Genomic DNA, 17135 nt, shown 5'->3' with positions numbered 1-17135 from the left:
GATACACCAATCAAACATAGATTTGGTCTTTTCTTATAGTCCCATATTTCTTGAAGGATTTTTTCGTTTCTGTTTACTCTTTTTTCTCTAAACTTCTATTCTTGCTTCATTTCATTCATTTGATCTTCAGTCACTGCTACCCTTTCTTCCAGTTGATCGACTCGGCTACTGAAGCTTGTGCATTCATCATGTAGTTCTCATGCCATGGTTTTCAGCTCCATCAGGTCATTTAAGGACTTCTCTACACTGTTTATTCTAGTTAGCCATTCGTCTAATCTTTTTTCAAGGCTTTTATCTTCTTTGCCATGGGTTCGAACTTCCTCCTTTATCTTGGAGAAGTTTGATCATCTGAAGCCTACTCTCAACTCGTCAAAGTTATTCTCCGTCCAGTTTTGTTCTGTTGCTGGCGAGCAGCTGCATTCCTTTGGAGGGGGAGAGGTGCTCTGATTTTTAGAATTTTCAGCTTTTCTGCTCTTTTTTTTCCCCATCTTTGTGGTTTTATCTACTTTTGGTCTTTGATGATGGTGACCTACAAATGGGGTTTCAGTGTGGGTGTCCTTTCTGTTTGTTAATTTTCTTTCTAACAGTCAGGACCCTCAGCTGCAGGTCTGTTGGAGTTTGCTGGAGGTCCCATTCCAGACCCTGTTTGCCTGGGTATCAGCAGCGGAGGCTGCAGAACAACGAATATTGCTGAACAGCAAATGTTGTTGCCTGATCTTTCCTCTGGAAGCTTCGTCTCAGAGGGGTACCCAGCTGTGTGAGGTGTCAGTCTGCCCCTCCTGGGGGGTGCCTTCCGGTTAGGCTACTCGGGGGTCAGGGACCCACTTGAGGAGGCAGTCTGTCCGTTCTCAGATCTCAACCTCCATTTTGGGACAACCACTAGTCTCTTCAAAGCTGTCAGAGAGGGACATTTAAATCTGCAGAGGTTTCTACTGCCTTTTGTTTGGCTTTGCCCTGCCCCCAGAGGTGGAGTCTACAGAGGCAGGCAGGCCTCCTTGAGCTGCAGTGGGCTCCACCCAGTTCAAGCTTTCTGGCTGCTTTGTTTACCTACTGAAGCCTCAGTAATGGTGGGCGCCCCTCCCCCAACCTTGCTGCCACCTTGCAGTTCCATCTCAGATGACTGTGCTAGCAAAGGGGGAGGCTCTGTGGGTGTGGGACCCTCTATGCCAGGCCTGGGATGTAATCTCCTGCTGTGCCATTTGCTAAGACCCTTGGAAAAGCACAGTATTAGGGTGGGAGTGACCCAGTTTTCCAGGTGCCATCTGTCACAGCTTCCCTTGGCTAGGGATGGGAATTCCCTGACCTCTTGGCTTCCTAGGTGAGGCGATGCCTCACCCTGCTTCAGCTCATGCTCAGTGGGCTGCACCCACTGTCGGACAAGCCCCAGTGAGATGAACCCGGTACCTCAGTTGGAAATGCAGAAATCACCCGTCTTGTGCATCTCTCATGCTGGGAGTTGTAGACTGGAGCTGTTCCTATTTGGCCATCTTGGAACTGCCCTGGAATTTAAAAATATAACATTTGTTGGCAATTATCTTTGAACATTTCATGCTATTCATACAAATAAATATCATTTGTACCTGTGTATAAACACATACGAGGCTAATACATGTAGCATCAAAAACCTTTGAATGTAATTATTTGGAGGGATAGAAAAGTATAACCTTCAGTAGGTTTGAAAAAATTGAGACTTTTCAAAATGTAATCTCTAGCCTGTTTGGTAGTTTTCTGGAGCTAGCTACTAGTCATGTTGCAGGAGAGATGAACTGAAACAAGCTGACATACATGTCTGTTGCATCCCTCTTCCTTCACCCCTAATCTGTGGACCCAAAGTCTCTACTTACTATTCTTTCTGCTTTCAACTTGTATTGTTCTCAGGGTAGCTGGAGATTGATGTGGAAAAGAAAGGTCTTATTGTATTAGTCCATTTTCATACTGCTTTAAAGATACTATCTGAGACTGGATAATTTATAAAGAAAAGTGGTTTTGTTGACTCATAGTTCTGCATGGCTGAGGACGCCTCAGGAAACTTAGAATCATGGGGGAAGGTGAAGGGAAAACAAGGCAGATCTTACATGGCGGCAGGAAAGAGAAAACGCAGGGGAGACTGCCACTTTTAAAACTATCAGATCTCATGAGAACTCCTTCACTATCACGAGAACAATTTGGGGGAAAAGGCTCCCATAATCCAATCACCTCCCAACAGGTTCCTCCCTCAGTACATGGGGATTCCAATTAGAGATGACATTTGGTTGGGGACAGAGAGCCAAACCATATCATCTGTTTTTCCAGTTGGCTTCATAATTGAGCAGTGGTTCTTCCTCTGGCTTTTCCTCCTTTTTGTGAGGTTTAGAAATCAAACTAGTAGCTAATACCTAGTAGATTTTCCAGATAGGGTGAGGAAAAACTTAATGCAATTTGAAGCCTGTATTTTCATAATTTATGAAATCAACAATATTGATTAAGGGGCTATAAATAAGTATTCCTTCAATTCCCTAAATGCCCTCCCTATTGCCTTCCCTTTAAAGGAACTGGTTATTTCAGCTTTACTATTTAGTTATCTGTAGATTTTTTGAGATTTTTCTGTAGGGCACTTTTTGCCTCTCTTTCTTAGGATATCAAGAATAGCAGTAGAAAATTAGCCAAAAGAATTTTTTTATACCTAACACTTATAAAACAATATGTATATTTAACTTATGTTTAAGATAATTATATTTAATTATATATGTTTAGCAAGATAGAAAAGTTTCATTCATAGTAACCTGGTGTAATCTTTATTTTTAAATTTTTTAAAATTTCAATAGGTTTTTGGGGAACAGGTGGTGTTTGGTTACATGAATAAGTTCTTTAGTGGTGATTTCTGAGATTTTGGTGCACCCATTGCCGGAGCACTGTACACTGTACCCAGTGTGTAGTCTTTTATCCCTTACCCACCTTCTGCCCTTTCCCCGGAATCCCCAAAGTCCATTGTATTATTCTTATGCCTTTGCATCCTCATAGTTTTGCTCCGACTTATGAGTGAGAACATACAATGTTTGGTTTTCCATTCCTGAGTTACTTCACTTAACCAAATATAATCTGATACTGTCATCAGCATCATGAAATATATAAATATTTTGAGCATGAAAACAATGTCCTTGGTAAAGCCACAGAGGGATCTTATGTAGTCTGCTTAAAACAGCAGGAAGTGTTATATTTCTGAACACGTGGCATTTTCATGATCTTTACCTCAGAAAAATTAAGGAACTATAGAAATTCTTTATATACTTTCTATAAATTAATAAGTGATAAGTTATCACTTATTAATTAATAAGTGATAAGTTATCACTTAAACGTAACTTTATTTCTAAACATTGTTACCTCTTGAAATGAACTCCACATATTTATGAAGAGTAGATATCCTTTTATTTATTATACAAGTACCAGCACTAAACTTTACAGACTCTCTCTCTTAGATCTGGGGTTTACAAGTGCCAGTCCTTAGACTTCTGCAGGAGTCGCTTCATAAGAGTCCTAAATAGAGTTTTCAGAGTTATAAAAGTAAATCTAGTTAATTGTGCTATCTATCTTTATGATATACACATGTCTGTGTATATAGATATGTAAAAATAATCTCTATTCTAATATTCAGAATTCTGCCTTATAAACTGAATCATATGAAATAATCATATTATAATTATTTTACCAGATATTTTCCAAACATCATATTAATATAGTCTAATTTATATTCTTGACCTTGAACAGAGTGAACTTAAACTATTCCAGATAGAACACATCTATCTTGCCAGGCGCAGTGGCTCTCACCTGTAATCCCAGCACTTTGGGAGGCCAAGGTCGGAGGATTGCTTAAGGCAGGAGTTCAAGACCAGCCTGGGCAACATAACAAGACTCTGTATCTACAACAAATTTTAAAAATTAGGCCAGGTGCGGTGGCTAATGTCTGTAATCCCAGCACTTTGGGAGGCTGAGGCGGGTGGATCACCTGAGGCCAGGAGTTCAAGACCAGCCTGGCAAACATGGTGAAACCCTGTCTCTACTAAAAATACAAAAATTAGCTGGGCATGGTGGTGGGTGCCTATAGTCCCAGCTACTCAGGAGGCTGAGGCAACAGAATTGGCTTGAACCCAGGAGGCAGAGGTTGCAGTGAGCCAAGGTCACACCACTGCACTCCAGCCTGGGAGACAGAGAGAGACCCTGTTTCAAGAATAAAATAAAATAAAGAGAAAAGAAAAGAAAAGAAAAAAATAAAAATTAGCTGGGTGTGGTGACATGCACCTGTAGTCCCAGCCACTCAGGAGGCTGCAGTGAGAGGATCACTTTAGCCCAGGAGTTCGAGGCTGCAGTGAGCCATGACTGTACTGCTGTACTCCATTCTGCTGTACAGAGTGAGACCCTGTCTCAAACAACAACAACAAAAATCTGTCTTATTTTTAGTTCATTAGATTTTTTTGGATCAATCTTAGAACAAATTTCTTATTTGCCGTCATCTTTTTTATGTTACTATTGCATCAAAGAAAACCTAGCTGTCATATTTATTATAGTAATGTTTACCATCTATAACCTTGACTAAGCTGTACCTTTTTCTTTAGAATTAAAAAAAAAAATAGGCAAACTGAGCTTATGGATGATGGGGGAAGGAAGGATGAAATTGTAGTCTCAGAGAATGGAAAAGTGAGGAGATTTGGGAAACAGATCATGATAGTTGAGCAACTTTAAGGGCATACTTGAGGTTAGTGGTCAGATTGAGTGTGTTTTGCAGTCATGACACATGGAAAAGAGAGTTACTTTAACTTGAGATGAAATCAATTTGCAATAAGTAGGTTTATTATATATAGGTATTATTTTTAATATTTAAAGGCTAAGGCTTGATATTAGCCTGAGGGTTGGAGAATATCCATTATCAAGTGCATAATTGAGTTGTGAATACATCTTTTAATTTTGTGTTTATTATGTTTGTCTCATCTGGAAGGATAAGAATAGACTCCAGGGAATCATCTTATATTTTTATTTATACTGAATATCGAAGTTAGACCTGGACTCGTTGGTGACCTAACATGGTTAGCAGGTTTTAATATTTATCAGTGACTTGCATGTTTAATATTTATATATACTGATAAAATTAATATTCAGTGAGTACCAAATACGTAGCAGCAATTATGCTAAGCGTAACGCGATTTCAACTCTTCAAAAGCAGCTCTATGAAGGCAGGTTTTTATCTGTGTTCTTCACCTGTGTGCCTTGACAGTAATTATATATGGAATGCATGAAAATTTATTTTGGAGGGTATGTGGGAATGTGTAACCTGCATTTATGGGGTGAGGACTGACACTATGCTAAGTGCTTTACTGTATATTATCTTATTTAGTCTTAATATCTGTGTGGTAGAGTCTATAATTATCTGCATTTTACATACAGTTGAGGTTTTGATAAGTGCTCCTGAGGTCACAGGCTAGCAAATTGTAGAGTTGAAATTTGAGCCTCCTTTTTCTTCTTCTAAAGCATTTGCTTTAAAGTGTATTATCTCAGTTAAGATTATTTGGGCACAAGTTATAGAAATGAACTTGAACTTGATTAAGCAACAACGAAAAGTTCTTATAAGGATATGAGGGGTCTTATGAAAGCCAAGGGCCATGCATCTGAGTCTCAGATGGGACTGGAACTAGAATCCGAACCCAAAGCCCAGGGAGATCTCTCTCTGCATATTTTGTTAGCCTTTTCTGTTCTCTCCTCTGCCTTCCTTGCTATCCACACCTCTCCCCTCCCTACCAAGGGACTTACATGTTATAGTACCAGTCACCCACAGAGGTTAGCAACAGGTTTTCTCTGCATTCCAGTTCCAAATTGGCAAGACTGGCCAAGCTTGTATCAGGTATTTGCTCCTGCCTCCGTCAGTGACGGTGGCCCATGGGCTGGATTCCCAAAGTATGATGGTGTTGGCAAAGGGACCACTTGTAGGTCTGAGGATAGTTCTTGAGCTGGGCAGACATACTAATGATGTAGTGACATTCTATCTAGTCAAATGTTTTTAAAACTTCTTTGTCTAAAAGGAAAAAAAAAAACACTGGGCCTTTAGGGCATGGGGGGAATAAACTTCTTAGTCTATGATACGTAATAAATACATTTTTACATTGCAACTCAATGTTTATAAGACTGAGACCAACCCAGACAACAATACTTAGTCTTACTCTATGTGAGATAGTCTCATATATTCTCTTTTCTCTTTCATTTAGGAAACTTTTGGTTACAACCTATTAAGTTGAATTCATAATCCAATGATGGGTTGTGACCTAGAAATGGAAAAATACTGCTCCACTCTACACCCAGAGGGGCCTAGCTGAAAAGGTGTCCTTTGTTAATCCAGAATTTGATATTGCTTTGTAAGTGAGGCTCCCTGTAGTAAAATGTCTTTGGTCATTTAAGTAATTGAGTCTCAGGATTGACCTACCTTGAATTAAGCTCTATTCTAGGGAAAGAATTTGCTAATAGCATTTTTCAGGGTGAATTAATATTCAGATTTATTTCTATTAATGACAGCCTGTAAAAAATCAGTAAAAATCTCAATGCTCAGATCATACCCTATTTTTCTATTTACCTTTTTCAAAAACACTTGCAGTAAGTGGTGAAATACATGGTATCGCATTCTTTTGTAAGAATTCTGCATCTCTAAAGCAGGTTTTGATGTTTATTTTTTAACTCAGAGGGAAAGGTAGAAATGAGAATCTCAAGTTCTTATTTTCACTTAAAAAAATGTAAGATTAGAGAACAGAAAGAAAACACCAAACCAGTCTTCAATAGGCTTAACTTACAGTTTTATTTCTGAAGGCTAATAAATAATTTAGCAGTTATTTGGTAATTCCAACCATATGAAACATAATAAGGACCTGAAAGTAAAGTAAAGAAAAACACGTTTGGATAGTGTAACTAAATATCAAATAAAACCCATGGCATTCATCCCTATTTACTGAAGGGGTGCCTCAATTTATTATAGCGTGAGGAAGGCCACATCTAAAGTTTCACTAGACAATAGGAATGGGAAGAGCAAACACTCACTCATTCATTCAGCAAACATTTATTGTATTTCCACTATATATAGAGTTTGCATTTGTATTTTACTCCTTTCAAAGAGAAAAAGGAAGAGAGAGGGGATTTTATTTCAGATTTGCAAAGCCTTTACTCTAGGTTCTGTTATCTTTATCTTATCATAAAAAGTTTGTTGTTTGTTTTTAATCACTATCAAGTTGACAGGTAGAAGATACTAACCCTACAGTGAGATATAGATGCTATGACAGTTAACTGTGTTCTCTCACTATCTTTATACTCCCATATACAACTTTACCCCAGTAAGATTTCTGGAGTCCCTTGAGTCTAAATTAATGATAATAAATTTGTGAATGCCAAGGATCTACTGTACTATGTATTACTATCTAATTAGTTTTATTCTGATATTTGAAATTCAAGTCTTTTTACTGAAATTATCATGCAGCCCTAGAGAGGGGCTGGATCTGTTTTCTTCCTTTTTGCGTAAGGTAGTTGGAAATGGGAGGAGAAAATCTGAAGGTAACTGTTCTATGCCGCTCTCTTCTCTCATACCATCCGTGGTTGTCTTTTAGACACAGAAGCTTGGGTGTGTTCCAACTCCTTGATCAGGATATTTCCACTTGTCCCATTAGTTTTCACAGACAGCAGTTTCATGTCTCTGTCAAGATCTTTTGTTTTATCTTATCCTGAAGGTGTCTGTCTAGGAGAACCTTTCTTTCAAGTGTGGAGGGCTCCTTGGGTGTGTCAGTGCTGCTCCCTTGGACTGCAATAACTTTTTTGTTATATTTGGGCTTAACTTCACTTAGTTCTACAGAGTTATAACCCTGCTCTCATCTTCTTTGACTAAAGCATACAAAGTATGTCTTATCCTTTGAAGGAGAAGATTTATGCCTTTTAAATCTGAGGGGCTTAAAACTTTTCAAGCCTTAACTGGGTTCTCACTTTGTTTGAGCACAAACTTCTTTATTGTAATTCAGTCACTATGCCAGTCTTGGTGGGATGGGGATAATGAAAGGACATCAGAGAGTAAGGCTTCTCTTACCCCGGTACTCTTTTATTTATTTCAGAAAAAATACACACCTTCTCTAATCTTATTTGTCACGTTGGTTGAAATTAATCTTTTCTGTCTTTGAGGAGAAATACTTCTTACTGCATTCCTAACTAAAAAATGAGTCATGATCTCATTCAGAACTTTGAGACAATTCTTTTTTTTTTTTTTTGAAATGGAGTTTTGCTCTTGTTGCCCAGGCTGGAGTGCAATGGCGCGATCTCGGCTCACCACAACCTCTGCCTCCCATGTTCAAGCCATTTTCCTGCCTCAGCCTCCCAAGTAGCTGGGATTACAGGCGCCTGCCACCATGCCTGGCTAATTTTGTATTTTTAGAAGAGATGGGGTTTCTCCATGTTGGTCAGGCTGGTCTCGAACTCTCACCCTCAGGTGATCCACCTGCCTCGGCCTCCTAAAGTTCTGGGATTACAGGCATGAGGTACCTTGCTCAGCCGAGATGATTCTTTAACGCAGGAAAGGAGGGAAGAATTTCTTTCCTTACTGTTTCCCTCAGGGGACCTGGACCCTTGCTTTCAAACTAAAACTATAAGCAGGTCAGCCGTGTATGATAACTGGGGCTTTTATAATACTATATTTGAATCTCTATTTAATTTTTTTGTGGAAAGATGTATGTAGGATGCCAGCAAGATATACAGAGCAACTTTTGGGAAATGCCTGTGTTCTGAAAAAAAAAAAAAAAAGCAGCTAGAGGGGCTGAGCGTGGTGACTCACACCTGTAACCTCAGCAGTTTGGGAGGCCGAGACAGGCAGATCACTTGAGGCCAGAAGTTGGAGACCAGGCTGGCCAACATGGCGAAACACCATCTCTACTAAAAATATAAAAATTAGCCAGGCAGTGGTACATGCCTGTCATCCCAGTTATTTGACAGCCTGAGGCACTGAAGAATTGCTTGATCCCGGGAAGCAGAGGTTACACTGAGCCAAGATTGGCCACTGCATTCTAGCCCAGGCAACAAAGCAAGACCCTATCTCAATAAAATGAAAAGCAAGATACGTGTTTTTCCTTTGAAACTAGTAAGACTAAAATGTATATTTGACAATGATCATCATTTGGATTGGTTTACCCTTTCTTAATCTGTACTTCTGTTGTATTGCTCTGTGGGAAGGATTTATTCCGATTACTAATTTTAAACGAATAAATTTTTAAAAATTATTAAAGTACTAAGAGATCTGCTGAAACATATGGCTTAAATTGTATTCACAAGGGGAATGCATTCTGGAAAAACTTTTGAAATGATCCCATTGCCTTTTTAATATTGTTGGAAACCTTGTATCTGCTGTCTTTTGCGTATGGTTGAATTTATTTAATTCACCTCCTGCAGGAGTTTCTCTGTGATGTTTATACTTGTTATAAATTTGTTGTTTAGGTTTATTTTCATTTTGTTTTGTTTTTTTAGGTAGACTAAGAATAATTATTGACTCTACATTTATTTTAACTTTTTTCTCTGTTTTAAGATTTTCTCATTTTGTTTTTCCCTGGCAAGTACTTGAGTAGTAATATGTTTGCCTATTACTAATTAATATTTTTCTTTAATAACAGATTTATACCTAAAACTGGAAGATGTGACCCATAAATTTAACAAGCCCTGTATAATGGATGTAAAGATAGGGCAAAAAAGCTATGATCCTTTTGCCTCATCTGAGAAGATTCAGCAACAGGTCAGCAAGTACCCATTAATGGAAGAGATTGGGTTCTTGGTGCTTGGCATGAGGGTAAGAGTGCTTATTAGTGTAATATGCACATTTCTCTGTACATGTTCTTCCCTTGAAAATTATGGATGTCATTGTAGTACTAATATATCAGAAAATAATGTATTCTGGAATTGAGTTGTCTGTAACTCCCCAATGTGAAAAGCAAGGGCAAGGCTTTTTAAATTTTTTGTTTGTTTGTTCACTGATAAATGATCAGTTTCTCTGGTTCGGGAACATAGTAGGGTGATTAATTAATAAATGGATAGTGGCTGAATCTCAAGACTATAATTCTGGTAATTTTGTTTTAAAGAAGTCTTAAATTTAGGTGCAAGCAAGTATTAAATGTAAACGTGATATTGTTTATGATTGTCCCATGAGAAAAGTGCTAAATTTATATATTCAGTCATTTTTCTGCATTTTCAAAATAGAAAATAAATTAAAATTTTGGTAATTGTGTGGCTGGGCACAGTGGCTCACACCTATAATCCTAGCACTTTGGGAGGCCAAGGTGGGTGGATTACTTGAGCTCAGGAGTTTGAGACCAGCCTGGGCAACATGGTAAACCCCATCTCTACAAAAATGCAAAAACCGGCTGGTTGAGAGGTAGCATGTGCCTATAGTCTGAGCTACTCGAGAGGCTGAGGTGGGAGGATCACTTGAGCCCAGGAGGTCAAGGCTGAAGTGAGCCGTGATCATGCCACTGCACTCCAGCCTGGGTGACAAAGTGAGATCCTGTCTCAGAAAAACAAACAACGTCCCCCCGCCCCCCCAAAAAAAAACACAAATAGGTCATTGTTTCAGACTTTTTGGGTTAAAACAGTTTTATTTTCTCACAATTCTGTGAATTTGCAATTTGAGCTAGTCTCAAGTGTGCAGTTCTTTTGCTGATCTCATCTAGGGTTCCTTCTGCAGTCATCTGATGGTTCAACTGGGTATAGATGGTCTAAAATGACTCTCTCATTTATTTGGTTTGTATATAAAACCAGAGAAATTGTTCTTGTGTCAGGAAGTTGGTACTCTTGGCTGGGACTTTTTCTTTGTGGTGTTATCTATCAGAAGGCTAGCTTGGGCTTTTTTATTTTGAAGTACCACATTCCAAGAAGGTGATAGCAGGAGCTATAAGGGTTCTTAAACTATAGGTTAGAAAGTTATTTGCTGTCACTTCTCTGAAATTCTGTAGGGCAAAATCTAGCCCAGATTTGTAGGGTGAGGAAACAGACTCCACCTCCGACGGTAGGAAAAGCAAAGTCACAGCATGAATAGCAATGTGCACAGGGTAAGGAGAATTGTTGAGGCCATTTTGAAAAAAAGAAGTATTGTGGTGTAAAGTCCTCTGAACAAATGCTGCATTTTCTAGATGTGTGAAGGTAAAATTTGTGGATATACCAAATACTTGTTTACCTATATGTAAGCATGATGGGTAGTTCTGAAATTCCTGTAAAATGATATATGGATCTTCCTTTTTGAGTTTTAAACAGAAGAGCTAATAGGAAGCATTATGGATAAATTGTCATTGTGATGGTAATAGCAAAATTGAATTTGATATTTGGGTTGTGTATAAAACCAGAGAAATTGTTCAAGCAGTTATTTCATTTTAGAAAACTATAATTAAATATGAGTGTATAGAAAAAGAAAAAACGGTAATGGAATGAAGTTAAAACAAACAAGAAATAAACATCCCACAGGAATCTGACTGGGCAACTATTTAAGCCTCCACTGTTTTCAGATCTCTCACCCTCCCTCTTTCCTTCTGACTTTTAGCAGATGACTGCTTTCTGCTTCAGAAAAAATAAAAATCATCAGACAGGATTTCCCGTAATTTCCTGCTAACACATGCACATGCCATACCTGCAGTTGCTTTTATTCCCTCATTGTTCTTTCCTGTCACATTGAAGAATTTTCTGTCCTCCTATCTAAGGACTGCTCCTTTGTATACCCTCTGAATCTCATTCCTTCTTACGTCTTCAAGAACCTTATACTATTGATTTTCTCTTATCTTTCTTATATTTTCAACTTCTGCCTCTCTTTACTGGCTTTTATCGTTTTGCTTTAAATATCTTCAAATCACTGTCAAGTTTTTTAAAAAACAAAACATCAAAACCTCACCTTTAACCTGCTTTGCTTTCCAACTGCAGATTTAGCTTGTCTTCGCTTTACAACCAAACTCATTTCTATTTCCCTGTTTCCCATTCAGTATTCAGCTCATTCTAATCTGGCTTCTGCCCCATCGTGCTAATAGATTAGCTCTTCATTAAGCACCACCATGCCACTAATTCCAAATGGCATTTTTCATTACCTTAACTTTACTTTGAAAAGTAGCTTTCAATGCCAACCACGTCCTCCTTAAAACATTCTTCTTTGAATCTGACACCCACCCCTCTCCTGGTTTTTGCCTAAGGCCACTTTGTAGTCCTCTTTGCCAGCCCATTTCTATTTATTCTCTCCTTTTTTTTTTTTTTTTTTTGGATGGGGGCTGACCCTTTCCCCCCCGGCGGGGGGGCCTGGGGCCATTCCCCCTTCCTGCAAGCTCCACCTCCTGGGTTCATGCCATTCTCCTACCTCAGCCTCCCGAGTAGCTGGGACTATAGTGGCCCGCCACCACGCCCAGCTAATTTCTTGTATTTTTTTTAGTAGAGACGGGGTTTCACCATGTTAGCCAGGATGGTCTCAATCTCCTGACCTCGTGATCTGCCCACTTTGGCTTCCCAAAGTGCTGGGATTACAGGCGTGGGCCACCGTGCCTGGCCTCTATTTATTCTTTAAATGCTGAGGTATTCCTCTTGGTTCCATTTTAATGTCTACCTTTCTTTTCTATTTCTTCCTAAGCAGGGCTCTCTATTCTCATTAGTTCAGTATTAGTTACACAGATAATTCATGAATGTTTATCAGCAGGCTCTGCTTTTTCTTTAATCTCCTGATACGTACATCTAACAACTTACTGAACACCTTACTTAAATATTTTAAGTGCTTAAAGACGTCTTGAACTCAATACGTAAAAAACTGACATAGCTTTTTCCATAGTTCCCCATTCCTGGAGCACTCTGGCTCCACCACCCTGGCCCAGAGCTCCTGGCTCCTGCTAAGCTAGCACCGCTGTCCTCTGTCTCCCTTCAGCTGCCATCATGATTGTTTACCAGCATCTCATCAGCTATGATGAGATAGGTGTTCTTCCACATTTATGAGATTGCAGATGGGCTGTGCCTGGTGGTGGAGGGCAAGATGGTCAGTAAGACAGAGGGTAACATTGATGACTTCCTCATTGGTGGAAATGCCTCTGCTGAAGGTCCAGAGGGCAAAGGTACCAAAACCACAGTTATCACCGTTGTTGTTGCTGTCACAAACTATCACTTGCAAGAAACCAGCTTCACTAAAAACACCTGCAAGAACTACATCAAAGATTACATGATAACAATCAAAGGCAAACTTGAAGAACAGAGACCAGAAAGAGTAAAACCTTTTGCGACAGAGGCTGCACATCCTTGCTAATTGCAAAAACTACTAGTTCTTTATTTGTGAAAACATGAATCCAGATGGTATGGTTGCTCTATTGAACTGAGGATAGTGTGACTGCATAAATGATTTTCTTTAAGGGTGGTTCAGAAATGGAAAAATGTTAAAAACATTTGGCAATTACTTTGTATCTATCACCTATCATCGTAACTGGCTACTGCTTGTCATCCATACAACACCAGGACTTAAGACAAATGGGACTGATGTCATCTTGAGCTCTTCATCTATTTTGACTGTGGATGCGTGGAGTGGATGCATTGTTTTTAAGAAAAACGTGCCATGTAGGTTGTCTAAAAATAAAGTGCATTTAAACTCATTTGAGAGAATACCTTTTATTTTAATACATATTTAAACTAAATCCATCTTGTAACGTTCCTGGAGAAGCTAGAGCCTGGCAGTAAGCTACTACTAGAAAGAATAAGACTGTCATTAGATAACTTTTATGGCAGAAACTACTTTTGGAACTGAAATATAAAAAATAAGAAGCAAAAATTTTAATTCTGAGTTGCAGTAAAAGGGAGAGTACCATGCTCATAGCAGTGCCAGCATCTGAAGTGGAGCCTTACACATTTTATCACCTACAATGGAAGTAGTTGACTCTGGAAGAGATTACTAAGAGAATAAAAAGATTCTAATTTAGTTGGGGAAAAAAACCCCACAACACTGACACACATTATCCCTCTTGCAAACCAACCACCACAGCAATGAAAACAAGTATCTGTCTGTGTGTGTGTGTGTGTGTGTGTGTGTGTGTGTGTGAAATGTCAGCCAGGCTGGAGTGCAGTGGCAAGATCATGGCTCTCTGCAGCCTCAACCCCTGGGTTCAAGGGATCCTCCTGCCTCAGCCTCCTTCCGAGTAGCTGGGACTACAGGCATGTGCCACTACACTTGGCTGACTTTTTTTTTTTTTTTTTTTTTTTTTTTAAAGTGTAGATGAGGTTTTACTGTGTTGCCCAGGCTGGTCTTGAACTCCTGGGCTCAAGTGATCCTGGGCAATCCCAAGCAGTACTGGGATTGCAAGCATGAGCCACTGTGCTTACCCTAAAAACAAATCTCTATTATTCCCTGTCTCAGTAAATGGCATCACCATATATCCAGTGTTACACAGTAGATACCAGGTAGTCAGTTGGGCGTGGTGGCTCATGCCTGTAATCCCAGCACTTTGCAAGGCCGAGGCGGGTGGATCACCTGAGGTCAGGAGTTCGAGAGCAGCCTGGCCAACATGCCAAAACCCTGTCTCTAATAAAAAATATTAAAATTAGCTGAACATGGTGGCACACGCCTGTAGTCCCAGCTACTCGAGAGACTGAGGCAGGAGAATCGCTTGAACCCAGAAGTGGAGGTTGTGGTGAGCTGAGATTGTACCACTGCACTCCAGCCTGGGTGACAGAGCAAGACTGTCTCATTAAAAAAAAAAAAAAAAAAGGCCAGGCGCGGTGGCTCAAGCCTGTAATCCCAGCACTTTGGGAGGCTGAGACGGGCAGATCATGAGGTCAGGAGATCGAGACCATCCTGGCTAACCGGGTGAAACCCCGTCTCTACTAAAAAAAAAAAATACAAAAATCTAGCCGGGCAAGGTGGCGGGTGCCTGTAGTCCTAGCTACTCGGGAGGCTGAGGCAGGAGAATGGCGTAAACCCGGGAGGCGGAGCTTGCGGTGAGCTGAGATCCGGCCACTGCACTCCAGCCTGGACGACAGAGCGAGACTCTGTCTCAAAAAAAAGAAAGAAAGAAAGAAAGAAAGAAAGAAACCGGGTAATCACTGTTACCTGTCAGCCATCCATCAATCCTACTGATCTTGATTCCTGAACTTCTCAAGTTCCATTATCACTATTATCCCTCTCCAGACTCTAGTCTCTCAAGTTCAGTTTTGTTATTTTATAATCCTTTCTCTAAACATTGTAGAATGTATATCTAATCATGATATTCCCTATTCAAAAACTCTTCTGTCAGATGGGAGGAAGATGGTGGATGGCAGGCAGAGCTAATGTGCATCTTCCACGTGGATGGACAGAACAGTGTGTGGAGATTCACAAAGTGAACTGTCGTTCTGAAAACCACCACAGGAAAGTACCAGGAAAACCAAATGAATTCACAGATCTTTTGAAAGGATCTCTGCAAACTCTGTGAGTCAGGTGAAAAACTGTGAGTTCCCAAAGTTTGAAGGGGGAAAACCTGCCTCTGAACACATACCCCCTGGGTGAATCTGAGAATCCAGATCACAGTAGAAGGATTTAACCTTACCTAGAGGTGGAATGGATTTAGGGAGCCACGTAAAATGTAAAAGTATAAGCAACAGCAGGAACAACCTTGTAGGTACTCCCAGTCTCCAGCGCAAGCCCAGGGAAGTCATTCCCTGACTATATCTCACATGAGATCTCAGGGAAGGCAGCCAGCAGAATTAGGGAGTAGTCATTGGGTGAAAGGAAGCTTGCAGCTGAATTTTTGGGCAATTTCAAGTGGGCACGAACTTCCTTGAGCAGAATCCAGGGGCAAATAGGAACTGCTACAGATAGGAGCACAGGAGCCACCACCATTGTTGGTAGACAAGGAGGGGTGTGGCCTCAAAGCCATGATTGTTTTCTCAGTGGGGAAGCTTATGGCCCAGGGCAGGTCTGTGTTTCACATGCAGGCTGCCTGGATCTAAACTTGGAGCTGTTAACATGCACTGCGGGAGCAACACCGGCCTCGCCAACTACATGGAAGCTGGGTGAGGCCTTTTGCTACTGGCTATTCCCCACTTCTCTGGCAAACTGGATAGCACAACAGAGACAGCAATATGTCCCTCTGGAATATAACCCCATTGGCCTGAGAGAACCACCCCCGATCCCCGACAGTGGCTGCAGCAAGCCCCACCCAAGGAGAATCTGAGCTCAGATCTGCCTAACCCTATCCCCACCTGATGGTTTTTCTCTACCTGCCCTGATAAGACATAAACTCTTGGGAGCTTTATGGCAATGCCCATCATGTGAGAAACCAGAATACTTCCCGCTTGCCAACTTAGGGCAAGCTCAAATCCTACTGCCAATACTGCAAGTATTGCAATATTCTCTTGAAAGTGCTACCTCCTGGCTGGAGGCCGACAAACTCAGGCCATTACAGCAACTCATGACGGAATAACTCTGCTCCCAGGAAGGAGAAAACAAGCGCCAAAGGTACTGCCTCCAACACCCTGGCTAACCAGTGGTCCTCAGTCTTTCCATGTGACAGCTTCACTGCTAGCATAACCAGCATTCGAGAAAGCCAGCACACTAAACCTACCTACACTGAAGGAGTCTCACAGAGTCGACATCACTCCCCTGCCACCTCCACAAGAGCAGGTGCTGTTATCCATGACTGGGAGACCTGAAGACTGATTGCACCACAGGCAAACATTCCCCAGCACAAACCGGAGCCTGGTAGCCCTGCTGAGTGGCTAGACCCAGAAGAACAATAACAATCACTACCGTCTGGCTCTCAGGAAGCCCCATCGCCAGAGGAATGGGGAGAGCACCACGTCAAAGGATCACCCTGTGGGACAAAAGAATCTGAACAGCAGGCCTTGAGTTCCAGATCTTTTCACTGGTGGGTAGTTTCTCACAGCAGAGACACAATTGCAGTGCTAGGCATAGCTGGGAAAGTCTGCACATACACTGCAACAGGCAGGCAGCCACTGTGATCATGAAGGACCTTGGAGAAAAGGTCCTTGTTCTCCCCGGCACTCCACTGTAGATATAGCTGGGGCATCCCCCACAGCAATGCAGCATGGAGGCACCTACAGACAGCCCTCCTGGAATAATCCAGGGTGAGTGCAACCTGACAGGAGGAGCATCCCCCCGATTCAGGCCT

The 17135-nt window shown here is 40.8% G+C and overlaps 1 protein-coding gene and 1 pseudogene across 2 annotated transcripts in view; both read left to right on the top strand.

Moving 5' to 3' along the window:
• IPMK (inositol polyphosphate multikinase) overlaps nt 1-17135 on the top strand; it is a 77278-nt gene that overhangs the window by 39991 nt on the left and 20152 nt on the right. For both annotated transcript variants that reach the window (XM_003919541.3, XM_021943439.2), the window contains exon 4: nt 9648-9820. In XM_003919541.3, the coding sequence (XP_003919590.1) occupies nt 9648-9820 (173 nt within the window). The remainder of the gene's footprint in view (nt 1-9647; nt 9821-17135) is intronic.
• On the top strand, nt 10488-13625 carry LOC101004363 (annotated as a pseudogene).

The sequence above is a fragment of the Papio anubis genome, chromosome 11 (assembly GCF_008728515.1).
Source record: "Papio anubis isolate 15944 chromosome 11, Panubis1.0, whole genome shotgun sequence".
NCBI classification, from domain to species: domain Eukaryota; kingdom Metazoa; phylum Chordata; class Mammalia; order Primates; family Cercopithecidae; genus Papio; species Papio anubis.
The sequence above is the reverse complement of the archived record's forward strand: the minus strand, read 5'-3'. Positions and strand labels throughout refer to the sequence as shown.